Here is a 27,917-nt window from a genome sequence, read left to right as displayed (position 1 = left end):
CTAGAAAGAAGACATAATAATGTGCTACAAGAACGTTTCAAGGAATTTATTTCTCACCTGGAAAAGCGGAAAATCACAATTACTATAGTGCAGACAACGCCATACAACAGTCCCACGTTAGCAGCAAAGCATATTGTAAACACGTAGGTACTAACCCATATGCTCTTTAAGGAGGGAAACAGAAAGAGGTGATTAGTTTTAATTTTTGTGACAATATGAATTTTATGAATCAGAAATAAAGATTTTTAAAATAAAGATAGTTTCTTAAAGGTGAGCATTTGGGACTTGGAACTGGAAAATACTGAATACTGAATTACTGATTAAAATAATGCCTCCCCATAGGGCAACACATATGACATGGTGCTACTCATCCCAATGCTCATAGAGATTCCTTTCAGAATTACTTAAAATAGCATATGTAGTTGTGCTAATAGCATAACTCAGAACAAACTCAGTTGCTTTGTAGAACATATATTTTATTTTTCACACAGCAAGTTTTTGTCACCTTCACTGCATTTAGAATGCTCCTTTCCTTTCACGCAATGAGGTATCCTAAAGGTCACATACAGAGAGCTCTTCTCCCACTAATTGTATAAGCAGGAATTATAATTAACAAGGAGGTTGATTAAAAGTGGCATTTATCAGAATACAGTTGACTAAACCAACCCTATAACAAATAAAAGTTATTGAGGAATTAATTTCTTCACATGGAAATGGTGAGATTTCTGATTATTTCCTCATCTTTCAATATTTGATTAATAAAACCTTGGATTCATTTTAAATATAATTTTAAAAAAATACAAAGAAGTCTATCTGAAACAAAAGTAACTTTGAAAAGGAATTTAAAATACAAAAATATTTTAACATTTCAAATTTTTTGCTTAATTATTTTCTAAACAGAAATGATCACTCACATTTCCATACTACAATGATGTATATGGTAGAGAGATATACAGATTTTACAATTTAAAGGACCAAAGTACAGATTAGTCGATTTTTTGTACCAATCTAACATCAGCACATATTTATTTCCTTGAGGGAGCCTTAAGCAAAGGCTGTCACCTAATCTTTATATAAAAAAAATGTTAAAGAAGAATGGAAAGTATTTTCATTCCTCTGGATATACTGATCTCCACAGGTGTCCATTTCAACAATTACAGTGTTTCTTGTTAATGTTTGCAGAGGAACAGATCACATTACAATGGCGCAATCAGTGTTAAAATTATCCTTTCTGATGCTTTCACTTAGCTCAGGAAAGCCAGAGACAATAGAATACTTTCAGTCTAACCACAGGAATTTTGCTTGAGCAGATTTCAGAACTGTTATCTTATGAATTATAAAATGTAAGTTATACCATGCTAATTTGTGCTTCACAGAGGACAGCGTGTTACATGACTCTACCCAGAAACCTTTTCCTCCCTCATCTTCAAAGCTCCAAGCTACTGCAAAAAGTTTTGCAGTCTCTTCAACAGCACAGCTGCTAAATAAAAAGTAGTTTATTCTTTGAAACAGTGTTCAATCTCTAGTTACATTTTAAAATGACATTTTATACAGATTGTTTTGTATATATTTGCAAAGAATACCTTTACAAGCAACAAATATTTAGTTCTGATTAATCAATGACAAAGAAATTCTAAGATTTATGAATCCAATATATATTTATATAGAAGATTGCTGGACATGAAAAGGCTAACAAGTACTACAAACTTGAAATTCAGGTGGGATCAAGAATTAGCCCGTCCTGATAAGGCTAAACCCGTGACAAAGCCTGAGCTCAAGCAATCCACATCAACTGCAGACCTAAGGCTCATCACATCTAACTAAATCACTGCTGCAAGACCTGCAAAACTATTTTGTCTCAGAAGAAAATAGAAAGCATGAAAACTCAATACAAACTCTACATGGGAAGAATCAAAGTAAAAAATGTTTAAGTACTGCTGAGTACTAAGCAGCCTAGTATCGCGTATCTTAACCATAACCAGAGATCGCCATTTTTGTAGAGGATGAGCCAAAACAATCATACTGTGTTCTGTCAATCACCTTTTCAGTGCTTTGTATTGGCCTAGTCAGTGCTTTTTTAGGTAGGGTGGCATCAAACTTGTAGAAAGAAATGATGTTGATCTGCTAGACATTTTTTCAATTCATGAGTTGTCACAAGGCTCAACAAAGAAGTCGTAAAAACATCAAAGTTTTCTTTGGCAACTTACTTCAAGACGGTTATTGTATATTCCAGGACAGATAGAATCTAATCATTCTTCAAATCTTAGCAATTATGTATTATAAACACATATTATTCCCAAAAGGCAAAACAAACTCCAACTTCAAAATATGCTTGTACTGTATTAATCTAAAAATATTCTAAAGAGAGAGAAAAGAAATAAGTAGGAGATATGGATTTATGTAGAATTCTGTATATAACAGAAAGTGTCAGAAGCATTGAGAAGTACTGTGATATAGCATACATAGCAGCTGCCTCTGAAACTCTGTGGACAGTGTGTTTCCACGTAGACTTCACTTCATGTCTACCCATCTACTTTTGAGGAGAGTGTGAAATGGGAACTTAGTGTGTAAAAAAGTATATAAATAGGTGAAGTGGGAGAATACTCTCTGAGCCAATGGCTAAACAACGCAATACTAAGATATTGTGATACCAAATGTTTCTCTACCACTTTGAAACCAGATTATAAATTTCCCTTTTTGTTGCAAACTGAGGAGGTCATGAACTATTGCCTGTATGGGTAGGGTTCATTTCATTTGGCAATAACTATCTACTGCACAGATGTCTACAGCTAATCTCACCCTAATCAATATAGACCTGGTTATAAGAGTGAGGGAAAGTGAGGAAACAGTTCACCTGACTTTTACCTGATTACACTGCTGCCTACTTCAAGAAGAGATGAATGATACCCTAATATGACTTGACTGATCAACTCTGTACTGCCTACAACATGAGGCTGTGATGACTTGCTCATAGAGACCCTTGCTGCAGTCACCAGTATGTAACCAGAAGAAGAATCCTATAAAAGTCCTGTTCATTCAAGGGGTGCTTTGGCAGAGAAGATGCTGAAGTCCAGGAGGAGATTCTGGCTTCAGGGCGGTTGTGTAGCATGGCCAGGGTCCCATGTCCTTCTGCAGGCAAATGACTGTGTGCATACATCCCCAGGGCATCCTTCATCAAAACTTATGATTCGAGTGCTGAAGTGAAGACCACTACAGTCATAAACCAGCAACCACTTAATAGTAAAGTGGCATGGTAGTTCTTTAATAGAATTTTTCACAAACATTCCACACACGATGGTTGAGAAGGTATTTATTTGCACACATTGCTCTGGAGACAGATGGACTGATATAAATATTATTGTTTAAAAATAATTTATACGGCAATCACACTTTCAAGGGATTAAGCATTTGTAAATTCTTTCCCCTCACTGAGACTAACCACAGCAAAACAAATATAACTCGGGGTAGCATATTCAGTAATGAGGGAAGAATACAAAATCTCCCTAGGATGTCATTCGTGTAAAATTATTATCATACAAGAGATGGCTTCCTACTCTTCGGAAAATTGTTTATATAGCAAAGCCCTCAATGCTCTCGTATGAATCAGGGCCCCTATGTGACGAATACCTGAAAAAATCTAAAAGTTCATCTCCCATCTGAGAATAATATGTTCAAAAGTTCTAAAAATAGGTGAAATTACCAGTGAGCTCCTAAATTCCATGGAAGACCTTCCCTGGGCCCCCTACTCCAGTCTATTTTGACAAAATAGGTTGACAGGGTGGTGACTCCACGTCTTAGAAACTCACACTGGCAAGACCTTGGAGGACGCTTGTCGAAAGTGAGACTGTCTTTGTTGCCTCTACTTTAATTGTTGAATTAGTAGAGTTCCTTACATCCTTATGTATAAATACATGTGCGTACACTTACAATTCTTACATCCATAACTACCATCACAGCACCATGCAGGGAATGTGTAATTTTAACCATAAATTGTTGCCTTTTTTTCTGCTTTACAAGTCAGGCATACAACTTAGCTCTGCCTCAGCTGTGGTCATTTCCTGGCAGAGCTGTTTGTACAATTTTTAACACGTTTTTCTCTTTAAACACCACAGTATTTCTCTGTTGAATAGCCCAAATCCCTGTTACATAATTAACTTGTGTAAATAATCCTAATTCTATTGTAATTTTTCACTTAGTGGGTCACCTTCTGAGATACTTTTTCCCATTTTTGTCACTTTCAAGTCCAACTATTAACAGCAAAAAGAACATTTTTCTTCAGCAATCCATTACCAGGCAGCAGTCCTTGCCTAGTTTGAATAGTTGCAGCTCATCTGGGATGCTCAGCCTTAAAAACAAGAGTTAACAAGAACTTGATTGGCCTTTTTGCTGATACTAGGAAAGTGCACTGTCAAGCTGGAGAATAAAAAAGGGAAGTCAGTCAAGAAGTAGACCTGCATAAGAAATTAGGCTGTCAGGAAGGACATGGAACTAAGCTTGATCTAAAGACCCGAAAAATGAGATACATTTACAGAAGAATTCCAGATCAACTTCCTGGTATTTCCCCCAAAGTAGGCAAAAATTCAAGACATCATTCTCAGATTAATGTACAAATCACAGATAACACAGGAATCAGCACCTTGGAAACAGGCAAAAGATGAAGACAGAAGAGGAAGGACAAATATTCTTATGCATACAGTTATGTATTTAGCATATGTAGGGGAATAGAGCAATTATTGATCTGAAATTATTGAAGTCATCCAAGAGGTTGTAGGGACTGACAGAACATCTAAGTGAAGCAAGAGATCTTTGAAGTTCATCTGAGTGCTGTGAATGTCAGGAAAGGGCTCTTTGCAGTAAGGGCGGTGGAGTTCTAGCTGGAAAGAAATTGAATGTGATTTGAGAGGTGGGATGTAAAAATAAGACATCCTTGAGGGCTGATAAAAAACAAGTTGAAAGAAAACTGAAACAAATACACATAATAATATTCAGCTGATAATATTTAATATTAGCTACTTAGGTCTGTCAACCTACCTGCTCCTTTGAACCCAGCTGCTCCTAAACATTAAATCCGCAAGAAAAAGCAATCCCTGGCTGAAAGGAGATTGCATAGACTCACAGACTATCCTGAGTTGGAAGGGACCTACAAGGAGTTCAACTCCTGAGCTGTACCTTTCAAGCTGTACCTTTTACATTTAACAGGATTATGTTTTATAAAGAACTACTCAACAAATAAAAATTACTCCTCTTGTCTGTGTTCAATGAGAAGCTTAAAAAAGTGCACAGGAGCAAGGTAACAAAAGCCATAATATTCTGTGTCTATGCGGTCTCGTTTGCCAGGCCTATGAGCATAACAAACCTGACTTCTATGTTACATGACACACGCCCTTCAAAGAATCAGTTCCAGAAAGGACAGCTGCTAATTATTTCCAAATGTTTTTTTTTACAGTGTCTATCTTGAAAACAGTTTGGATAACCTGGGTAATGGAACCGATTCGTTTCCAATGTGCTGTCAATTGCTGGAGTGAATCTTTTCAGGCCAAAATCAACACCAGTGTAGTTACTCAAATCACTGGGCTTGGTGGGGCTCCTCAGACCAGGCAGCAATGTAAGATCAACGCTTATATCCTTTTTTCAGATGATGCTATTTAAAGCAAGATGATTTACCGTGTCAGGCTAAGGAGTGATGGTGGAAATCCTTGAAGATAAATCATTGTTCAAGTATGCCCGGTCAAAAATATAAACCCAGAAAACTCTCCCTCTCTATAACCTCTATTAGAAACAATGACAGATGTCAGAGATGTAATAATTAATTACTCACTCATTATTTTTTCCAAAACTGCAAAAGTAAAAATCAGTCAGGTTAGTCCGTCTATAAAGACGCATTAAGTCTAGTGATCGTCCAGATGATCCTGCTGGAAAACTTAACTACTTATTACCACAGTGCACTGATAGAGAAGCTATATTTCTCTCCCATAACTACCAATTTTCTTAAGTACGCTGTCCCCAGAATAATTCTTGATCTGCATCATCTGCCCCTTGGGACACTGGAAATCTAGATTAAGCTGAACACCAAATACAGTACAAGTGGTAGAAAATATTTTGATAATTTTGCTGCTTGAGGAACATAAGATTTCATGAAAGATAGAGCTTTTCTTCTGGATGATACAAAAAAAAAAAATCTCTAGTCTTCTGTAATGAAATGTGAAACATCTCGCATAGGCAAAATTGATGTTGTTTACTCATCTCTGCTTTCCCAATGAAATCCACACTTTTAGAAAAAAATGTTTTATTCAGTCTAGATTTACCATTACTGCTGCAGAATTCTAAGTCACTGGTGAGTTCAACAAAGTCCAATATTACCTCCAGTAACCTATGTCTCCCACCACAAAGATATGGCCAAAATACCTTTCTGAAGATCTGTTAACTGAAGCTACATAAAAGTTCCAAAAGCTTTATGGGATGTCAGTATGTATTTGTGTAAGTGGTTAGTGTTTTGGTTCCACTAATTGGTCAATACATTCAAAAACTCCCTCAGAAGAGAAATCTAGGAGTCTTCCTAAACATGGACTCATCTTTAATATTTGCTAGGAATTCTGTGTAAGCATTAAGCTAGATTTTCATACTATGTCTCTTTCCATCTATCTGATTTTTCTGATGTATTCCTCCTCTCATACTGCAGAATCTTTCAAATTATCTAACAACAGATACTCAGTTCACAAAATCTGAAAGAGTTAAGACAATTTACCTACAGTACCCTACGACATGTATCTTTCTGCATCTCTAGTGTTTTCAGTTCTCTTTGTCCTGTATGGTCATTCCATATCTCCAGAGGACAAAGATACCAAAATCTCTTTGATAATACTACAGTAACAACAGCATGCTAACCAGCCAGTGAAGACACACAAAATTAGACACACATCCACTCAAATTAATCTCATCTGTCTGTATAAATATTTTTAGCATTAAATTTAGGTTTGATTCTTTATCGTTTGCTAAAATTCCATTTTTTAAATACAATTGACATTACAAATGCTGTTATTCTCATATAGAAAATAAGCTGATAGTATGCAAAAACCTAATAATAAGGCTTGCAATTACCTTTTCTAGGGCCACAGAACTTATAAAGTTTATTTAGCAGGTATTTGTTAAAGGGTCTCAGGAAAACCTCTTTAGATTGAGTTTCACTTACCCAGTCTATTTTATCCATATTCCAGTATTTTTTTAAGTCTCGGAACTGCATTAACATCCCCTTCAAGCCCACAACAATAATACTTGCTAGCACACACTGCAAAGAAATAAACACATTTTTAAAAATCCATTTGCAGAATTGGTAGTGAAAATGAATGCTCTTTCTTCAGTTTAGCAGTCAATATTGTATTTAAATTATCAAAAAACTGGTTAGTGTTTCAAAAATGAGATAAGAACAGGTGTCCTTCGGACAGCAACGTAACAGTATCAAACCTAATTTTTCTTTCCTGAAGGCATTCTATAGGCCATCCGATTGTGAGAAAATAACAGAAACTTCAGGCCATCCTGAGACCCTCCATGTGTCACCAGACCAATGACATTCTGCCATAGTCCGGGGGACTCGGGAGCAACTCAGCACTCGGTTTCTACAGAGTGAAGAATTTTAATTCCCCTTCTTCATCACCTAGAGAAAGCCTCCAGAGCAAAAAATCCATTAACTTTGAGGCAAACAAAATAATTTATTGTTCTCCAAATCAGAAAGGGGGAGGAGAGGGATGAAAAAATCATCTGAAGCCAAAAAGATGGAGTACAAAGCGACGGATGTGCAATGCAGGGGTGGGGAGGGCTGAAAAAGCATAGTAGAAAAGAAATAGAATATCAAGAAGGCAACATATGAAAAGGTTTTTTTAAAATATGGGGAAGAAAGTCAGTAAAAAAAAGACAGTCAAAATTAACATATAATCTATATAAAAAATGAGGAGAGGAAAGCAGTATAGTAAGAAAAAAGACATATTGTGTATCCTTCTTCGAGTGTCCTTGCATGATTAAAATAAACTATAAAAGGATGTGTTTGAAAAGTGACAACTTTCATGTGACACTAAACAACAGCACGAAGTAAATTTAAATTACAGTTGAGCTGAAATTTCATATACAAACATGGCAGAATTACAGATAATTTTGAAGCTGTAGTTTGCATCTTTGGCATGCCTCTAGTTAAAATTAGCTATTAATTTGTAATACCAAAAGCTAGATATAGTTCACATGAAAACACACCACATTGCTTCAGAGGATGTATTCCATGACAGAGATATAAGAATATCTCATCTCTTTCAGTAATTAAGTTAGATCTCTATCTACAATCATTTGTGTCATATTTATTTGAAAAGCAAAGTCATACATCATATGCATAACTGGAGAAAACTTGTAGATCTTCATTAATTTCTACCACACTTTGCCAATTTACAAATCCACAGCAATCTGGATGTTTATGTTTCATAAACTACATGCCAAAAGTAAGTAGAAGAGAAATGCTTTCTTATATACTTACGCAATAGCCTGTATTTCAACTATATATGTGTAAAATGTGTCTGTATTGTGTTGTCACTGCTGTATTTCATGATTTTGAGGCTTGCTGTGCCCTTACTATTCTTTCTTCCATCGAAATTCAATAGAGCTGTTTTAGAGGTAACATTGTCCTTCCTTAAAAGAAATTAAGTAATAAGAAAATGTCTGACATAATCTTTAAAAAATATTAGTACCATACCATAGGCAGCCAGTATAGCATAGGTCCAATTGCATAGATCACCACAAGAATTAATGCACCAGAGACAAGGCAAGCCACCTAAAACAAATAAACAAGAAAAGCAGATCATTCAATCTAACAAAAAAAAAATATTAAAGGATTAATTAGCAAATATTGTAGATAAAGTTGAGAATGATTGAACATCTTAGCTATTAATATCTCTGTGGATTGCAGATGCATATAATTTCAGGTTTAATCTCTGGTGATTACCTTCAGCCAACTACAGTAAAAACATAGTAAGAGATCTCAATATCTGTGCTTGACCCTGCTGACAGCGCAGACAGACCACAGCATCACTTACACACTCGGCTATTAAATGGAGCGTGTGTGCAACACGTCCTCCCAGAAGTTTCGCAGAACCTGCTGTCATTCTGTGACGTATTTATAGCCATGCACCCTATGTTGCACTGAATCACAGACATGTCACAGCATGGAGCAAAACTGATCTATGGAAAACTGTGTTGTTTTCGCACAAGAGAAGATTTCTAACATCTTTTACTGGAATCAATGCTAAAAGGAAATGGTTGTGTTAAGTCAGAAACCACTAATTTCATGTTATTATCAGTAGACTTTAGAAAATGTCAGAACAAATTTTTAAATATATATTAAAAATTACAATTAATGCAAGTGACGTGAATCCTGACAAACATATGTTTTAAGAACTTTTATAATTATAAAATAAATAACAATTATATTTCTTCAGAGTATTATATAGCATTAATCTGATGGAAGACTACAGTAAAATTGCAGTCTCCTACTCCACTATGACTGCTCACAAAGTAGACTTCTTTTGGTCTCATTAAGATACAGTCCAGATTCACAGAAGGTTTTTGATGATAAGTAGACAGATGCTCACTTTATTTTTATATTGATAATATGTTTCTTTACTAAAATAATTAAGTTTCATTTTAAGAGACAAGTTGTTAAAAACAAAACCAGACAAGTTGTTAAAACACTAGAAAATTAAATCTATGGTGTACTTAAAAATACCCTCAAGAAGGATAGACAGAGTGTTTACACAAAAAGGGACACAAAATCTGCTGGTAAAGTCACAAGGAACTTTTCCCTCTTTCTGCCTTCCCAAAAAGCAAAAAAAACCCGTGCTGATTCTATTTGAAGGACACTTCCAGCCCATGATATGATCCCTCACTTCAGTTTTCTCCCAGGAAAAGATATCACTGGGGAATAAATGACATCACTGAATCTCAGCCATAGCCATTGGAGACAAAAGGGCTGCTCTGAGCTCCTGGAAGGCTCTTTGCATTTCTTTCATGACATATGCCAAAGTAAACTGACTTCTCTCTATGTAGTCAAAGCAACTCCTCGCTCTTCTTTTTGTCTATAATCCGACCACCATTCATTCTATGATGTTCGTCTCATCTCTTCATTCTGCCTAGACAGCTGTACTGGGTTTGTGTGGAAAGGTTTTTGTAGTGGGAAGGCTACAGGGGTCACTTCTTTGAGAAGCTGCTAGAGGCTTTCCCTGTGTCCGATAGAGCCAATGCCAGCTGGCTCCAGGATGTACCCGCCACTGGCCAAGGCCGAGCCCATCAGCAATGGTGGCAGTACCTCTGAGATAACATGGTTAAGAAGAAGGAAAAAGCTGCTGCGCAATGGCTGCTGGAGCGAGGAGTGAGAATATGTCAGAAAAAACTCTGCAGACACCAAGGTCAGTGAAGAAGAAGAGGCGGGAGGTGCTCCAGCCACCATAGCAGAGATTCCCCTGCAGCCTGTGGTGAAGACCATGGTGAGGCAGGCTGTGTCCCTGCAGACCATGGAGGACCCCACGCTGGAGCAGGTGGATGCCTGAAGGCGGCTGTGACCCTGTGGGAAGCCCACTCTGGAGCAGACTCCTGGCAGGACCTGTGGACCCAGGGAGAGAGGAGCCCATGCTGGAGCAGGTTTGCTGGCAGGACTTGTGACCCCGTGGGGAACTCGCGCTGAAGCAGTTCATGAAGAACTGCAACCCATGGGAAAGACTTATGTTGGAGAAGTTCGTGGAGGACTGTCTCCCGTGGGAGGGAACCCACAATGGAGCAGGGGAAGAGTCTGAGGAGTCCTCCCTCTGAAGAGGAAGGAAAAACAGAGACAATGTGTGATGAACTGACCTCGACTCTCGTTCCCTGTCCCCCTGCACTGCTCTGGAGGAAGAAGTAGAAAATATCAGGAGTGATGTTGAGCCTGGGAAGAACGGAGGAGTGGGGGAAAGGTGTTTTTTAAAGATTTGGTTTTGTCATCTGTAATAATAGTTTTCCCCAAGTCGAGTCTGTTTTGCCCATGACGGTAATTGGCGAGCGATCTCCCTGTCCTTATCTCGACCCACGAGCTTTTTGTTATATTTTCTTTCCCCTGTCCAGCTGAGGAGGGGAGTGACAGAGAGGCTTTGGTGGGCACCTGGTATCCAGTCAAGGTCAACCTATCACAACACTCCCAAAAGTAGAGGATTGAGGGATGTGTCACTTTCCAAAAGGAAGGCAGAAGAGAGAATTTTATGTTTACCAAAGTACTCTCATAGTGCTGACTCATGGCCACACTCTTAACTTTTGGACGCAGGCTCTGCTACACTGTGAAACCAACAGATAAAACCAATCAGACACTTATTATTTTTACCATGTACTTTCTATCTTGAAATCAAACCACAGTGGTTTCTTTTTCCGTTTCATATCTTGAATAACCTATCAGCGCCTTTACCTACATGTACCAGAGTCAAAGTACTAGGATAACCTATATGCCTTCAGGTTACCCATATAGGTCTTCAGGTTACCCTAAAACTTCCTTGGAAAACCATGATGCAGTACAACCACAAATTATACAGACAATAAGTGAACAAGTAACAAAAGAGTATTTCTGTGAGGATGAGAGCACATGGTATGACATTGAATCCAACTCAAAGTTAAGAAATAGCTAACAGCAAAGTGGTAGCTAAATTATTTGCATATAAATGCTTTTAAAGATGGTTATTGGATAAATTATTCATTATGATTAATTGAGTTCAGAGTACTGTGTAGGGTAATCAGCAAGTAATTAACATGTAGAGTTTTGAAATAAAACCCTGTATCATTTCTTAATATTGTGGTATCTGGATGAGAAATAATTGCAGGACACGGTCAAGAAGAAACACCACCTATAGACCATGCTTTGCCTTGTCAGTTATACCTCATTACCCTTTTCCTTGTAATTAATGTCCTTTACACAGGCAAGAGCAACAGATATAAAAAGACAATAACAACAAACTCCAAAGGACATAGCATTTATATAGCAGGATGCCACCGATGGACCCTTGAGTTTCAGAGGAAGGAAGGAGAGGCAGTACTTAGGGAGCTGTCCCAGGGATGTCCCAGCTGCGGTGGCCCATGTGGTGCCACCGTTCGCAAAGGTCACAGATGAGCAGTTTGCTGCCTCTCTTATTTACTGGCATGGCTCAAGGGGGTAACAGCCTTACAGGATCACAATTATCATTTTCATCAACTGTAGTTCCCTCTTTTCTGAGCTGCTGCAATATGATCTTGTGAGCCCAAAAAGTCCTCAAAAACCAGAGTATCATCTCCATGGGCTCAATGTATACTGAGACATAGGACAAGTACACCATGTCATAAGGCAGAAGTTGGGAGATTACTTGCATTTTTTAAAGAAGCAACTCTTAAGTTTATTTTCACTTTATTTTGAAAATCAGATGGAAGCACTAAATCAAATCTGATTTGTTCTAAACCTTGAGTTAGCCTGTTCCATTAAATCTATTAAACACCATTAGAGGGCACTTTTGTTACAGTGCTGATAAATTCACATAAAACTGAAAGAACTTGTGCGTAGTTTCCTGCAGTCTGAAAACCTGACTCCTAACCGCCTTACTGCCACAGACTTTAGAGCTTACATTAAATTAAACAGGCAAAAGTGAATAAGTGGAATTATCAGCGTTTCTTGTAAAACAGTTGCTGATCAGATACAATTCCATGCAGATTGTTAAAAATGGCAGGGCAGAGTCGTTTCCCAGGACAGAAGAGGAAGAATAGAAAAATACAATGGATAAATCAGTACAAGTTCCAGTGAGCTGTACCATAGCTTTAATTTTGCTACGTACTTCACTCTAACCCGTTACCTGTGTTTTGGCGCCCGTACTGTACAAAAGTGCCGTCCGTCCCATCGCCGCAGCACTTGGTATGCAAAAGAAAAATGAAGGAATCACGTTGCTGAGGCCATGAGCCAAAAATTCCTGCAAAGTTGTTAAATAGAATATGTTTTTTTCCTATTGTTCTGTCATTTCAATGCTTCTTGCCAACAAAGGAGTCCTCTGTGTAAATATTAGCAATGACAAAGGATGGCCATATTTTTCAGGGAAAAAAATCACATATGTACATGATAAAAGATCTCCCAGCATAATACATCTTCTCACAACTCAGAGCTAATTTGAACAATAGAGCTGCTCAACTAGATTCATCACAAGCAGGAGGCACATTTCATTCATAGAATAAATGCTTTTGCTGAGTTTTGCAGATGAAGTTCAGCCAAAATATTAACATCTTGATCCACATCTGCTTTTTAACAGGCCAGAGTCTCAAGTAGTGGGATCTGGACAGTGTCCAGGTTGTTTCTGGCTTATGACTCTACTGAAAAAAGACAGCCACTGATTTTTTTTTTTTCTTTTGGAGCATGCTTTAGTGAAAGTGAAGTATGGTAGCAATACTATCTGCATACCGTTTTTCATTACAAATGTGTTTGGTGTTTATTCACAGTCAAAATGCAGCCATGTCGGAACAAAGGTTCATAGAAGAAAAAGTAGAGAAGCCACCTCGTATCTGCATCCTAAGCTGAATAGCGTTTTCTGCAAAAGTGTCTCGACTTGGCTACCCAGCACCAGTCTTCTTCCCCAGACTATAAAGAGCTCATTCATCTGCTGAGAGCAATGAGTAAGAAGAGATCTCAGTACTGCTAGATGTACTTAGGACACAAATAGTGTTGTATCCAGCCAGGGCAACACCAGATCATAAGTTTGTCTTCACAGCACAGAACAGCACCACCTTAGAGCTCCCCAGGCAGCCTCACACACCACATAGAATCAATCATAGAATCATAGAATCATAGAATCGTAGACAGTTGAGTAGACAAGAACATTCTGATCATATTTTCATTTACAGTAAATCACTTCAGACAAAGGTGGGGGTAGCATTTTCATCACACGACACTATTGCCAGTTATCTAAAATCGAGTTATTTCTTACCACAGTGCTTGAACTGTTGTCTCCACAGATTTCCAGTTGGCTTGGAGTTACCCACCCACCATAATCAGCGGTGGCGTAATGCAGAAAGTAACATCCTACTTTTATTTAAGTGTGTCCACTCCAAAGTGGAACTCTGCACAGAAAGGTCCTATGGCTGCAAATTTAGCAGCACTTCCTGAACACACCTTGCTTCTTTTATACAAATAAACCTTTATTTCAAAAGAGACTTCTGCTTTCTACTTCTACTTCTGCTTCATCTTATAACATCAGATAAGTCCTGGGGCTATAAGTAACTGGTTTATTTTTATAACTGCTTTGTTTCTTTGATCAGTGGCTGATTTAACATCTTAGCTGGTCTTTAAGAGCTCAGCTGCCAGAGGAGAAGTCTCATCTTCAAGCACTGGAAAATGCATTAACACCCAAATGCTTCACCGAATGCAGCATTACGAGATTATCTTGAAGGATGCGCTTCCCCAAAAGGAGCATCTCGACTAACTAGGGCATTTTGCAGAGCTGATTCAGACTAGATTTGGGTTTTACTGTAATCACTGGAAAGCCTCAGGATGCCATATGGAACATAACATACCGTTTCTTACTGGTCATTCATCTGTAATACATTTCCAAAATGGTGAAGCCATTTCAAGGCTTACTGAGAGTAAGGAGAAAAAGCTTTACCTGGTTGTCATCCACAGTGTACTTAAACTTCTTAGCAGAGCTTTGGGCTAGAGCTAGTGATGCTACATAACCAACCAGTGCTACTCCAAAAGCTTCAGTGACTACTTCAGGCAGGACATTCATGGGTGGTGCTTTCGGTGATGGTAACCTATAAAAAATAAAGACAATCCTTTTTGCAAAGCCTGTAACATAGCCTCGATACGGCTGCAATTCGTGAAAATACAATAGAAATAATCTTTACATGAACAGTTGATTTTTTTAATACTTTTGAAGTTACATTTTTCAATATTTTAGATTAGTAAGATCTTGGTCTATGAGGAACTGCAGAGGAGAATTTGTACAGGAAGATGATACAGTTTCAGATAGAGTCTTCTGTTTGCAAGCTTAGATTTGAGAAATTATAAAGAGATCCTTATAAATTAGCTCCGTTACCAAATTTTGTAATACGCAATAAATGAAACTCTATCATGTTTTGTTGGGGGTTTTTTTTATATAGTTTGTTTTCCTATAAAGTTTAATTTAAACCTTTTAAACAATTTAGTATTCCTGTAGGTTACGGACAGTGTGGACATTTATTCTATTTAATGGAGACCTTCCAATGGAGATTGCAATGAAATGCCCCAGATCGTGCTCCACTAAAATATCTCAGTCTCTCCAGAGCACAAATGACACTGCCTAAGAGCCAAACTGTGCTCTGAAGGTTTCTAATGCTCTCCACTGACAAGGCAGTTAGATATTTCAGGTAGGTGCCTAAAAATACATAGGAATGATCCAGATTCTGCTTGTGTTTTTCAACACTACAGAATCTGCTCGTGTGAGGTTAGAGAGAAAATAAGCTCCTGAGTAAAGCTACAATACAATTTAGCTGTTCATAACATATATAAAAAGGAGATACTTAACCCTGTTTTAACCTCAGATACATAGCATGTAATATAATGCCCTATACACTTAAAAACAATTTTCTTTCTCAGTGACTTCCCTTATTTTATTTCTATCAGCGCCAGCTGCCACACATGCACCCATGTTGTCTTAGACTGCTTAAGAGTCTACTTTGTGAAATTTGGGGAAACCCTACAATTTCCAAAAGGGACATTACAAAATAGCTGTGCTATTCCTTACCAACCCTTAGAGTTTGAACATTCCTCCTAATATCTAATCTAATTTCTCTTTCCAGCTAATCGTACTGAATTTTTTTTTCCTTGTCTTCAGGGTCACAGAGAAAAATGTATGACTATCTGTAGTCAGAATGTTCTTTTCTAGATCAAGCATATCTAAATCCTTTACTTTTCCTCAGAAATCCTATTTTCTAAAATTACTGTATAATTGAGTGGAGAAGAATGAAGTGTAATAATCTACAAGTCTTATCTCATTGCAAGTCCTTTCTGCTACAATAACCCAAGGCAACCTTCAAAAAGCAGATTGCAATAATCTTGTAGAGGGTGCTCTGCCCTCCTGTCATACATCCATCAGCCATCATCAGGTACTTAGTACCTACTTTTTATTCCATAAAGTCATGAAAAAGCTATGAAAAGGTACAAGAAATTCTGCATACATATATACCTTGTTAACATGGGGATGAATTGTGAGATAGTATTTGAAGAGGTTGGAAATTAACACAATAGATTTTTGCCATTTCTTATTTCAGAAAGCTTCTTTGACCTCTTCAGAGACTTCTCAGAATTAAACATATTTAAAAGCCACAAGCTAATAAAAAACACATTACCCTTCAGGAATAGGTCCCACAACTTGTAACCCGTAGACGTATTCCATATCAGCATAGTAGCAGGCAACAGATGTAGCAATTATCTATTGATTCAATACAGAAAAAGATGATATGTTTGTATCGCTTTTAGCTTCTCCCATGGTCCCCATTATTGCCATACCTAAACACCTGACAGTGTTCACACATTTATTCTTACATTAATACAGTAAGACAGGGAAGTATATTACAAAAATATTTGCAAATATGGAAGAGAGGCAAAAGAAACTAAGGTTCAGTTATTTGCTTAATCCTTAAAGTAGGGATTTGCAACGCAATAGCTAATTTCAATTTAGCCTATGCCACATGAAAGGAAAACTGTAAGGAAAATTAAAGAAAGCAGTAGCACAAGTATTTAACTTTGTTGCAGATAAATAACAAGCAACATCTAAGCCACAACTACCCAGCACAAGCCCTGCCTGGAGTTACGATGTGCCAGTTACTTTTCATTTTCTGTTTAAAACTTACGCTTCAATGTTCTAGACATCATGTTCTTGTGATTATGTAAAAAGTAGTAAACACATGAAAAATATTATACAGTTTGGGAATGTATGTCACTTCTTTCTTGATTATTTAGCCGGACTGTTTCCTGTTCTTACATTTAACATGCAGCCATGAAAATTAGTTATCCATTTAATAAGCAGCAGGTGTGGCTGTGAGTAGCTATAGACAACACAGTAAACTGCAGCAGATTAGTTGTACCACTGAAAGCTCTGCAAAGCAGAAAGTTTGATGTTTGATTTTGTACTTACCAAAACTAGATCAATGGGAAGAACAACTTTAACATTTCTCTGAAATTTCTCATTCAGTTCTTTAACAAGAACAAGAACGACAATGCTCAGCAAGGAGAGAAGTAAAGCCTCCAACTGAACTGATCCAATATTCTCAAATATGTAGGCATAAATCTACAGTGAACGACAAATAAAAATGACAGATCAAAAAATACATCATTCTAGGTCATGATTTATGGCATATTCTACACATATTCAGAAAACTCAAAGTATCCCTGAAAGTTGAATCAATACTGCAGGAACTGAGTTATCCGACAAGCTGGCTTTCACTTAAGATTTTGCAAGGAAGAAAATCACCAATTTATTATTGCTAAAATACTATGGGTTTTGGAAAACTCAAAAAAAATCAGTGAATATATATATATGTGTAGTTACAAATTTATATTGGTAGAAGCAAGCAAGAAAATTCCAGTAAATGTGATATGTGTCCTTTTCTTATTCAGTCTCATTAAATTCAGTGAGATAAATGAGCATTGCACAAAAATGTTGAGAGATGCTTACATGTACAAAGATTTATTTTCAGTGTCCTTAGCTCATAACATCCATCAACTCTAACACTAGAAGTTACTTCTGAGGAAGAATTTTAAAAGACAGGAGGAAAGAAAAAGAGACAGGAAGAATAAAAAAAGAAAGAAAAATACATTAGTGGCTGGATGGGAAGAGAAGTAACAGGAATCTTCCTAGATGTGCGTCTTCTTCAGGGCATCCTTTCCAGTGCATGACGGGGTCCACTCAAATATTTTTCCAGAGTAACTGTATAACTTCAGCAGGGCACACTCAGTCTCTTTGGGTTGCTCTTGCCCATTGTACAAACAGTGCTCCATGGAGCATGCTTTGATCAGGTCCAGATGCTGCACACACTAATTAGCTGTCACACTCTGTGTGCCTATGTTACTAGCTATTTAAACAATAAATATTGTATTAGTGTTGTCTACTAATCCCTGTTTCTTTCCTTCGCATAAACTTACAAGTTAAAAGCTGCAAAACAAGAGGGAAAAAGATGGTAGGGAAAGAAGAGGTGATTCACACACCAGTGGCAAGTACTTTCCAGGGGAAACTCTCCATGGCAAGGTACAGGAATTGCAGGTGCAAGGGTGTGAGGGTGGGACACGCTGGACCACGAGGTTCAAGGTCCTGCTGCAGCAGGCCCTGAGATGTTGGGGAATGGCTACATCGCTGCAAGCAAGAGGTAGACTGCAGTGTTAAGAGAGAAAGAGGAGACTAAAGGAGAGCCATATGGAGCTGCAAATGGGAGGCGCTCAGCTTTTCAAAGGTTAAGGTGTGGTGCAACATGCATGAAACATGGTTAGAAAAATATAGTTGGGTCTATGAGGAAGAAAGGAAATATGGTGCTGAATGTAAGGAACATATGAAATAGAAATATGGAATAGGAATAGAATGAGCAATGGTGATGAGTAACAGGGATCTCTGATGATGAATACAGCGTTGTAAGCAACATTCAGAAGAATGTTGTCTTTACACTGGCAAAAACACAGTGAACTGTAATTTCAGTTCTACTCTGAATTTGAGAGTCCAGAAAATGAGGCATAAATCAGTATGATAACAGATTAACAGGCAGTAATGAAAAAATGTACAAGCTTACCAGAATGGTAAGAAGGACTGAAGAAAGTTAGAGGCAACTTCTCTTCCGATAAACAAAGAAATAATAAGATCCCTATCACAAGTTATTTTCAGGCCTCATGAATAAAAGCAATAGTCTATTGCATGGAGAAGCAAAGAGGCATGAAAATGGATGTAATAATACACATGCTTACTAATGCTGCAGGGGAAAAATATACAACAAGGTAGGCTCAGTCCCTTGAATTCTGTGTTTATATTCTGGGATCTATAGTGTAGCCTGAAATGTAAACCATAGAGAGAACAGAAGTTACAATCTAGAATGTAGATTTAGACCGCATCACAAGTAACTTCTTTTTAAACCACAACTTTAAGGATAATAAAATCAAGCAACTGAGGCTTAAAATAATAATATTTTTTTAAAAGTGTTTTCTCTGGCAACAACTAAGAAGATCACCAAAATAAATGAAAATTGACACTTGTAGTTTTCTCAAAATAAAGATTAATCATTTTCTGCCTCAGAGAACCTATTCTCAAATAGATGTATAATACTAACAAGGTTGAACAGTTTGGAGCTTAAATATATATATTCATATTGGACAGGAAAAAGTACTAGAAAAATTATCTTAGGAAAGAACCCTATTCTAGCAGAAAGGCGGTCAATATGATGGTAAATTTTTTGCCCACTGTTTTGATTCTGTCACTCCTTGAAGAGATGATGTTCGTTTTGCTCACAAAGAGGAAAATTTAGCCCAGTCCTTTGAAATTTAGCCCTTGGACTTTTGATTTAGGATGCACAGCATAATCCAGCACAAACATTTCTCAGAACCTAGGGAAACATTTTAAAATCAACTTGTTAAATAATATGATTTATGTATGTCATAAATCTGAAGAACGGTATCCAAACCACAGTTTTTAACCACGTATTGCCCAGCTGTAATCAGACAATATGCAGACTGTGTCTTGAGTGGCTTGGGACTAGTCTCTGTACCCATCATTTTCCAAGAATGCATTTTCAAGAGAGCACAGGACTTGGCTCAGTGCGCAAGCAGAAGCTGTGATTAATTAGGACAAAAAGAGGCAATCTGGAAAACTGTATTGCAAACTGTGTCCACAAATTCACCAAAGGCTAAATCTAAGGTGAAGTGATAAGAAAAGGGAAGAAATTGATTCCTAATTGTCAAAGTCGAAGAGATGTGGGCTTGTTTTGAAATGAACGGTGTCTGTTGAAGTGTCAGTTAGTTACTTGTGTTTATGGCATTTAATTTATTTTCCCAGACAAAGTGAGACATAAGATTGGGTTAATAAATATAATTTTAATGAAAGATTACAAAGAAGTATGCTTAAGCTTTCAGAATTTCTGTCTTTCTTTACAAATTGACTATAAATGAAACTTCCGTTTAATTTTTAAAATATGTAACTGACTTTTGTAGACCTTTATCACAGCTTTTTCAGATTTCACAACAAACGCTTTATATGAACTTCCTAGCATACTCTTTGGTGTTTCTTTTCAAATTGTACCCTTCACTATGTAGTCTACATCAGCCAATAAATGAAAAAGCATGGGATTACCAATGTTTTGTAGCTCATACAAATTCTGTAGCACCAACAGCCCTATTCCCAAAGTGTCTGTACTACACTGAAACAGTTCTGGTGGTAATACATAAATATTAAATCAATTACTATGGCAGACTAAAGAGCTTCCACTGACTACTCTGTTCCTGTGTAAACCTTCTCTGAAAACTTAAAAACACTCATTTCATTATGTGACCAGCAAAGCCAGGAGACCATTTAATAAACCACTCACAGGCTCTTCAAGAAAAAAAAATCATGTGGCTCTTAAGAGAATGTGGTTAACATATACTATAGCTATCTCTCTGTGCTATACAGTTCACACATTATACTGTCCAGTCAGTTCCTGCACTCATCCAAAGTGTAAATCCTCAATATAAGCACCTAAAGCTCAAGCTTGTAATAGCACTGACATCTGATTTCAAAGAAATATTTATAAATGCTTTTGTCACAAACCATTGTGAATTCAGCATTTTATACATTTTGATGATGTACTTAATGAAATAATTTAGAAATACTGTAGTAGAACTTAGTTTGATAGTGCAGTGTATGAGGAAATTTTTTGTGTCATCATGTAATTAACAACATTTTAAAATACAGCAATAATATATGAATTGCGCTGTTTGCCCCTTGTTTTTTATTGTTATTGCTAGTTTCATGTGAAGATTTTTAATAGAAATGATCTGGAAATATTATGAGGAATCAGTGAACATGTTGGCAACCGATATAAATTTGCACATAAGTGAAAAAAGTAATATTCTAACTTTGCACACGCACATATAGAGACATTGAATGTCTCTGTTCTCATGGGAAATTCATGACTTTGAATTCCACTATATTTTCCACATACATTCATAGGGTAATAATGAACATTGTAATGGTTTGTATTCTAGAAAGAACATGTATTCTGATGTAGTAATGAAATCCTCTGAGGTGTTTTTTTTAATGTATACATAAAAACCCAAAAGATTAGTTTTTAAAATTAGTATAGACACCGAAGCAAACAAAATAACTAAAGGAACATATGGGTTAAAATATTTAATACAGCTTGACAGTACATGGTCTCCTTGCATTTTCAAAAATGTTTCATTCTGATGTTTGCTAGACAAATATAACACACTGTGGGAAAAATGTACAGGCAACTATTTTGCACTATATAGGGAACAAACTGGGGAAAAAGAGGGAAAAAAGGACTGGTAGCAGGAACATGAAGGTTTTTTCAGCTAGTTGCAGCACAATCACAAGGATTTTTTCGACAAACTTCCAACACAACCACAAAGGTGCCTCTTTGCAAAGTAGGTTTGTTACGTTGCAGAAGTTTATTTTGCGGTGCTGAAATTTCTCAGAAACCTGTGGAAGGATAAATATATCTATGCATAGATAGAAGGCAAATATAGACATATTTTTCTGTTTTTGGATACTACCTAAAACTTGATGACAGTTTTCTTGTGTCCCTTGTAAAAAATTAGACTTTGTATGTATTCTTTCCTCACTATTTTTCTTCTTCACCTTCAGCTTGACTTTCTCATTTGTAACATAACAATTGATGCTGCAATGTGCAGCTCTACTGCAGCGTTACAAACTATGTAAACTTCACGAGTGGCGTCCCTCAGGGGTCCGTGTTGGGCCCGGCCCTCTTCAACATCTTTGTCGGTGACGTGGACAGTGGCATGGAGTGCACCCTCAGCAAGTTCGCCGACGACACCAAGCTGTGTGGTGCCGTCGACACGCTGGAAGGGAGGGATGCCATCCAGAGGGACCTTGACAGGCTGGAGAGGTGGGCCCGTACCAACCTCGTGAAGTTTAACCAGGCCAAGTGCAAGGTCCTACATCTGGGTCATGGCAATCCCAGGCACAAATACAGACTGGGCAGAGAATGGATCGAGAGCAGCCCTGAGGAGAAGGACTTGGGAGTACTGGTGGATGAGAAGCTCAATATGAGCCGGCAATGTGCTCTTGCGGCCCAGAAGGCCAACCGCGTCCTGGGCTGCATCAAGAGGAGCGTGGCCAGCAGGTCAAGGGAGGTGATTCTCCCCCTCTACTCTGCCCTCGTGAGACCTCACTTGGAGTATTGCGTCCAGTTCTGGAGTCCCCAACATAAGAAGGACATGGACCAGTTGGAGAGGGTCCAGAGGAGGGCCACGAAGATGATAAGAGGGCTGGAGCACCTTTCCTATGAGGACAGGCTGAAAGAGTTGGGGCTGTTCAGCCTGGAGAAGAGGAGGCTCCAGGGTGACCTTATAGCGGTCTTCCAGTACCTCAAGGGGGCCTACAAGAAAGATGGGGAGAGGCTGTTCAGGAGGGCCTGTTGTGATAGGACAAGGGGTAATGGTTTTAAAATAGAGGGAGGTAGATTCAGGTTGGATATTAGGAAAAAATTTTTTTACCATGAGAGTTGTAGAACACTGGAACAGGTTGCCCAGAGAGGTGGTGGATGCTCCATCCCTGGAGACGTTCAAGGCCCGGTTGGATGAGGCCCTGAGCAACCTGATCTAGTTGGAGATATCCCTGTTTGTTGCAGGGGGGTTGGACTAGATGACCTTTGAAGGTCCCTTCCAGCCCTAACGATTCTATGATTCTATGTACAGGAAAAACGAAATTTAATAAATGACATAAACTATGTGTAAACACAAAAATCCCATAGGCTCAATGCCAGTGTAGTAGATTTGTTCTCCATATACAAAGCCCATTTTTACATATTTAATCATGATCTCACTTGCTATAAAAAAATCCATTTCACTGGCTTGCTTTACTTTCAACTCTTCTATCACACTTTATTAAACATTCTTATTCTTCCTTTGCCAACCCAAAGGCTGCCTGAGGCAAAGCAATCAGCTTTGTGAGTGGGAGGTGTTTTAGAGTGGAGAAATTAAAAAAATGTAAGCAAAAATACCAGTCTTTCTGTTTCAAGAATTTGGAGTAAAGCACATGTCTGGGGAAAGATGCCAAATTTGTCTTTCACTGTCTAGTTACTTGTGCACACTAACTTATATCTAATTAATATAATTTTCATATAAAACTACCAACACAAAAAAAAGTTTGTCAATATCTAAATCTGGTGCTTCTGACTGAGATACTGGACCTTCTAAGGCAACCCATAAGTCTGAAGAGGTACCAGAAGCCTTTTAAATTACTTATATGGTAAAATTGTCCCTTTTAAATATGGAGACATTTTTAGTGTTCTTTCAAGTTGTACAGAGGGGTTTTTGTTTGTTCATTTGCTTTCACACAATTCTACAGAGCCACTCAGAACCTGAAAAATATCAGGAAAAAATTTATCTGGAAAATGTTCAAAGGCGTTTGATTTCAAAAGTGAAGTGAAGGGCAAAGAACTTGTTTCAGACACATTAAAAAATACAAGGGGTAAGGGAATATATTTCTTTCAAAGCATTTGAATGACCTCATTTATTATATCATCAGCACACCAATGTGGAAATATTTCTTCATATCACTGCTGTTCTTTATTATTGTTCATAATGTATATTTTGATTATGTCTTGGCTGTGGTACTTAACACCAGTCGTCTCTACAAGATGACAATATTCCTACATGTAAGTATAGTCTCCATGGAAACACCATGAAAAAGAAGCTAATCACATTTTATATTAAGAAGTATTTATGAAAAGGTTTTTAAAGAATTAGAAAATATTTTAATATATGATGAATTATTTGTAATAGTCTCACGGGCCAACTGACTCTTCATAAAAATGTCTATGACATTTTTAGTTATGTACTTACAAGATAAATTACCTGTTTTTATTACGTGCTCCTAATTCTCAGTAATAAATTGATCCTGTAAAAAACTTACCAATGTATTATCCGTATGAAACATTAACAAATTTATAAAATACTATGAAATAACATTCTAAAAAACAACATCTTCTTATCACAGAGTTTGAATTAACAAATTTCTCAAAGTAATAGGAGAAAATAAAGAGCAGAGCAGTGCAAGAAAATATGGTCAGTTTTTTTAAATAAAGTGTCCTAATTTAGTGACTGACTAGATGAAGCCTCACTTGATCTGGTAATCAGTTCATCAATTGATATGTGCAATGTAAATAACATCTCAGCAAGTAACTAAAGTTTTCTTATGAGCAAAATATCATTTTGACAGATACTATTGTAATACTACTAATGCTTCTGTCAAGAGATTATGCTCACAACATCTAAACATAGGGTTTCCTGGAATAAGTTACCTTAAAGAATGTGTTCTCATCTCTTTTATGCAATAAGGTCGTATAACTTTACCCTTTAAGGTTTCAGTAAACAATATTTACTTTCCAAAGGGAGTAACCATGATCCTATGTGAAAGGCTGTATGCATTTTACAAAAATTACCTTAAAGCTATACACTTGCTGTGTTGATAGAAAAGTAATATCATGACATAAAGCAGTAAGTAACACATCCAGGGTAATTTTTGCATAGGACATTCACAAATCATGGGTCATGTTCCTTTTATCATAATGATGCTCAGATTTCATTCAGCAAAATATTAAGAATGGATAGTTAGAATTACGTTTGGAATGTATCACAATGTGTTCTTCCCACATGCTGATCCAGAAAGAGTTAACCCTCCCTTTACAAATGTGTAATTGCTCAGTCTAATGAATGGAATTATTGATGCTCTAAAACACATTTTTTAAATTGATTAGTGTATCCTTTCAAAAGAAGACCCATTCCTGCTAATTCTTCATCAAGTTTTCCTAATCTGTTCTTACAAACAGATCTAGAAAGATGAAGGTTTTGGTATTACATCTTCTGTTAATTCACACACATGCATAGCAAATTCCTTACACTTAGATACAGCCAAATAGCACAGTTATCGAAGAAAATGTTAGCTAATGGAATAACCCATCTCTTTTACTGAACTCACACGAAAAAATCCCAGTGGTCCTGATATATATGGTATTTTCATTCCCAGCAGATACTTCACTTGTGAAGTCACAACATGTGTAGCTGCTCCTGTTGTCATTGCGCTTATCACTGGTTCTGTTAACAAGAAAGTGGCACTGCCCAACTGCAGCATAAACATTGCTACCTAAAAAGGCAAAGGTATGTGCGTCAGCAATTATAATAAAATGCAGTCTCCTCGTGATAGGACAATGAGCCAGGGCCCTTTTAATAAACTGTAAGATAAATGAAATAAAGATGAAAAGCAGAAGGATGACTCTAGTTGGGTTTACCTGCATTGCCTTATTCACATCACTGGTTTACCAGACTCTAACATTAGTTTAGTAACAAAAGCAGACTCAGAGAAACTGGCTTCATGCAATGCTTATTATTCTCTCTCGCTCAAATACGTGAGCACAATAAACACTAGAAAAATAGGAACTCAACACAGTGACGCAAAGTAAAGCAACTGAAAAGGTGAGGGTGGTGCCAAGACTCATTCCTACTCCGCTGATATTCAGCCTGAGTAGGCAAAGGGTTGTATCTTGGTCCACCTTATCAATTGCCGACTTGATGATATCAGGATTCTCAACGTTAGTAATTTAAACAGCCAGCAAACTTATGAGGTGCTAAAACCACAGAGATGAGTCTCATGGTGAAATTCCCATCATCTCGCGGAGCCCTGCCCCACCCTAGGCTGCTGTGCCATCAGTTTTCCCTCCCACGCAGTCACACAACTGATTGACAGCAGACCCTTATCCTCCTGACATCCCACTGACCCTATGCATATGGTTTAACAAACCATGATACTTGGTGCTCTCATGCTACAGTGTCATAATATCAAATACATCAAGCATGGCCAGTCCATTACCTCTGGTTACATCAGCTTTGTAAGTTGAGGTTTCTGGTTTTGCAGGTGTTCAGGTAAGGGAGTGACAGAAGTTTCAGATGATGGAGGATATAAAAATGCATATCTTCTTTACAGAGAAACAAGAATGTTTATATAATAGTTTTGTGGTTTGTATGAACAAACTTCATAAATTTAGAGTAAAAGTAAACTATTTTAAAGATCTTTAAAATCTGCTTCCTGTGCATTTGAGAAATACTTGAACAAACTTAAAGTAGAATATCTGTATCACAAAATTCAAAACAGGAAGAAAAATTCAACATTCAATTTCATAAACACAATCCTATATACAAACTGGATTTCTCTGTTAGAAAAATGAGTTGTCTTTGGCTCAGCTATATTTCAGCTTTAAGATTATTTCAGGTTTGTTGCAATTTTTACAGAAGTTATTTCAGAGTACAGGCATGTAATGAAAGAATAATATTCTCTCTAATCCAGAAATCTGGACTACAGCTGAATCTACAACTATTGTAGATACTTGGTAAGAATATAGAACAAATACCCAAAGTACTACTGTGTTTTCTCTCCTTATCCCAGACTGCAATCACTCTTTTCCTCTGGAAAATGAGATTTGACAGCTCTTAATTCTTCTAACAAGGTTGTTACATACCCACAGATGCTCTACTGTGGTTACCATAACACTTAATCTTTCTCTGATCCATATTAAGTTACCTTTAAATCATCTCCCCTTACAATGAGCTCTTCAGATTCATTAGCTAAAAAAGCAGTTTCTTACTTCTATAATCTTTTGCATTTGCTGTTCTTCTGCCGGAAAATTACATGTTTTTGGCACAGAGTTGTTTGTTACAATACGTTCTAAGAGGATTATTTTGTGTTTACCATAATAAAAATAATCCTTTTGGAATATATCACAGTATCCTCTGCTTTGCTTTATTTTGTTTTGTTCTGAAGTTAAAAGAATAATTTTCAAATACTATCATTATTTATGCCTGAATATCTTTTTCTTCATCACCACAGATTTCACCTGTATGCATTGAGCTACAGGTATAATAGCACAAAAGAAACAAAAATACCAAAGTGAGTGGTTTTTAATTTACCAGAAAAACCTCTAGTGAGCAATTTCCTCTACCATTTGAGAGATTAAATCTGAGATTTTTTTTTCTATTTTCCACTAATAGCATGTAAACGGCTCTGTACTATGAGCAATCAGAACATTGACTGCCATTCAAGATTAGACCCCAATAATGATAATTACTGTTATACTCTCAGTGAGTAGTAATTTAGTCAGTCAGGCCTAAAATCGATAATTACTAACTTGGGGTATCTTGTTTAGCTGTTTGTTATAGCGGTGTGCCTATTCATATATTTAAAACAATGTTCACAGTAGCGAAGTTCAATAAGAAACAAATTCTCCCTTCCCTAGTGAATTTTTGTTTGTTTTCTAACATCAGTTTGTATTGTATGGATGTAAAATTTCTATGTAATAGCTCAGTTTCCAGAGAATGAGATGGATGTTTACTTAACTGTGGATTCAAAACCATAGAGATAATTCTGTGAAGTGTATAATATTATGGAGAAACACTAGTTAATATTACCATTTCAGAGAAAGTTACTACGGTGAATTAGAGGGAAATGGTGTCATGATTGCAGAATGTAGAAATTCCAGTATCATTCTCATACTTTTTTTTAAAAAACTTTAATTTTTTTACTTTAAATCTTCAGCATGTTAGGGGGATATAACCCCCCTTCAGAGGTAATAAATAAAAGGTCACATTTCAAACATACTTTTTATTATTAGTT

General features: G+C 37.0%; 1 protein-coding gene across 1 annotated transcript in view; it reads right to left on the bottom strand.

Annotated features, from left to right (window-relative positions):
- Positions 1–27,917, bottom strand: part of SLC26A7 (solute carrier family 26 member 7) — a 69,256-nt gene that overhangs the window by 17,160 nt on the left and 24,179 nt on the right. Inside the window, exons 4-11 of the mRNA XM_086609454.1 lie at positions 25,233–25,397; positions 17,172–17,324; positions 16,384–16,466; positions 14,661–14,808; positions 12,867–12,980; positions 8,732–8,809; positions 7,190–7,285; positions 58–164 (exon numbers count right to left, since the gene is read on the bottom strand). Of these exons, the coding sequence (XP_086465580.1) occupies positions 58–164; positions 7,190–7,285; positions 8,732–8,809; positions 12,867–12,980; positions 14,661–14,808; positions 16,384–16,466; positions 17,172–17,324; positions 25,233–25,397 (944 nt within the window). The remainder of the gene's footprint in view (positions 1–57; positions 165–7,189; positions 7,286–8,731; positions 8,810–12,866; positions 12,981–14,660; positions 14,809–16,383; positions 16,467–17,171; positions 17,325–25,232; positions 25,398–27,917) is intronic.

Source organism: Tauraco erythrolophus, chromosome 3 (assembly GCF_009769465.1).
Source record: "Tauraco erythrolophus isolate bTauEry1 chromosome 3, bTauEry1.pri, whole genome shotgun sequence".
NCBI lineage: Eukaryota > Metazoa > Chordata > Aves > Musophagiformes > Musophagidae > Tauraco > Tauraco erythrolophus.
The sequence above is the reverse complement of the archived record's forward strand: the minus strand, read 5'-3'. Positions and strand labels throughout refer to the sequence as shown.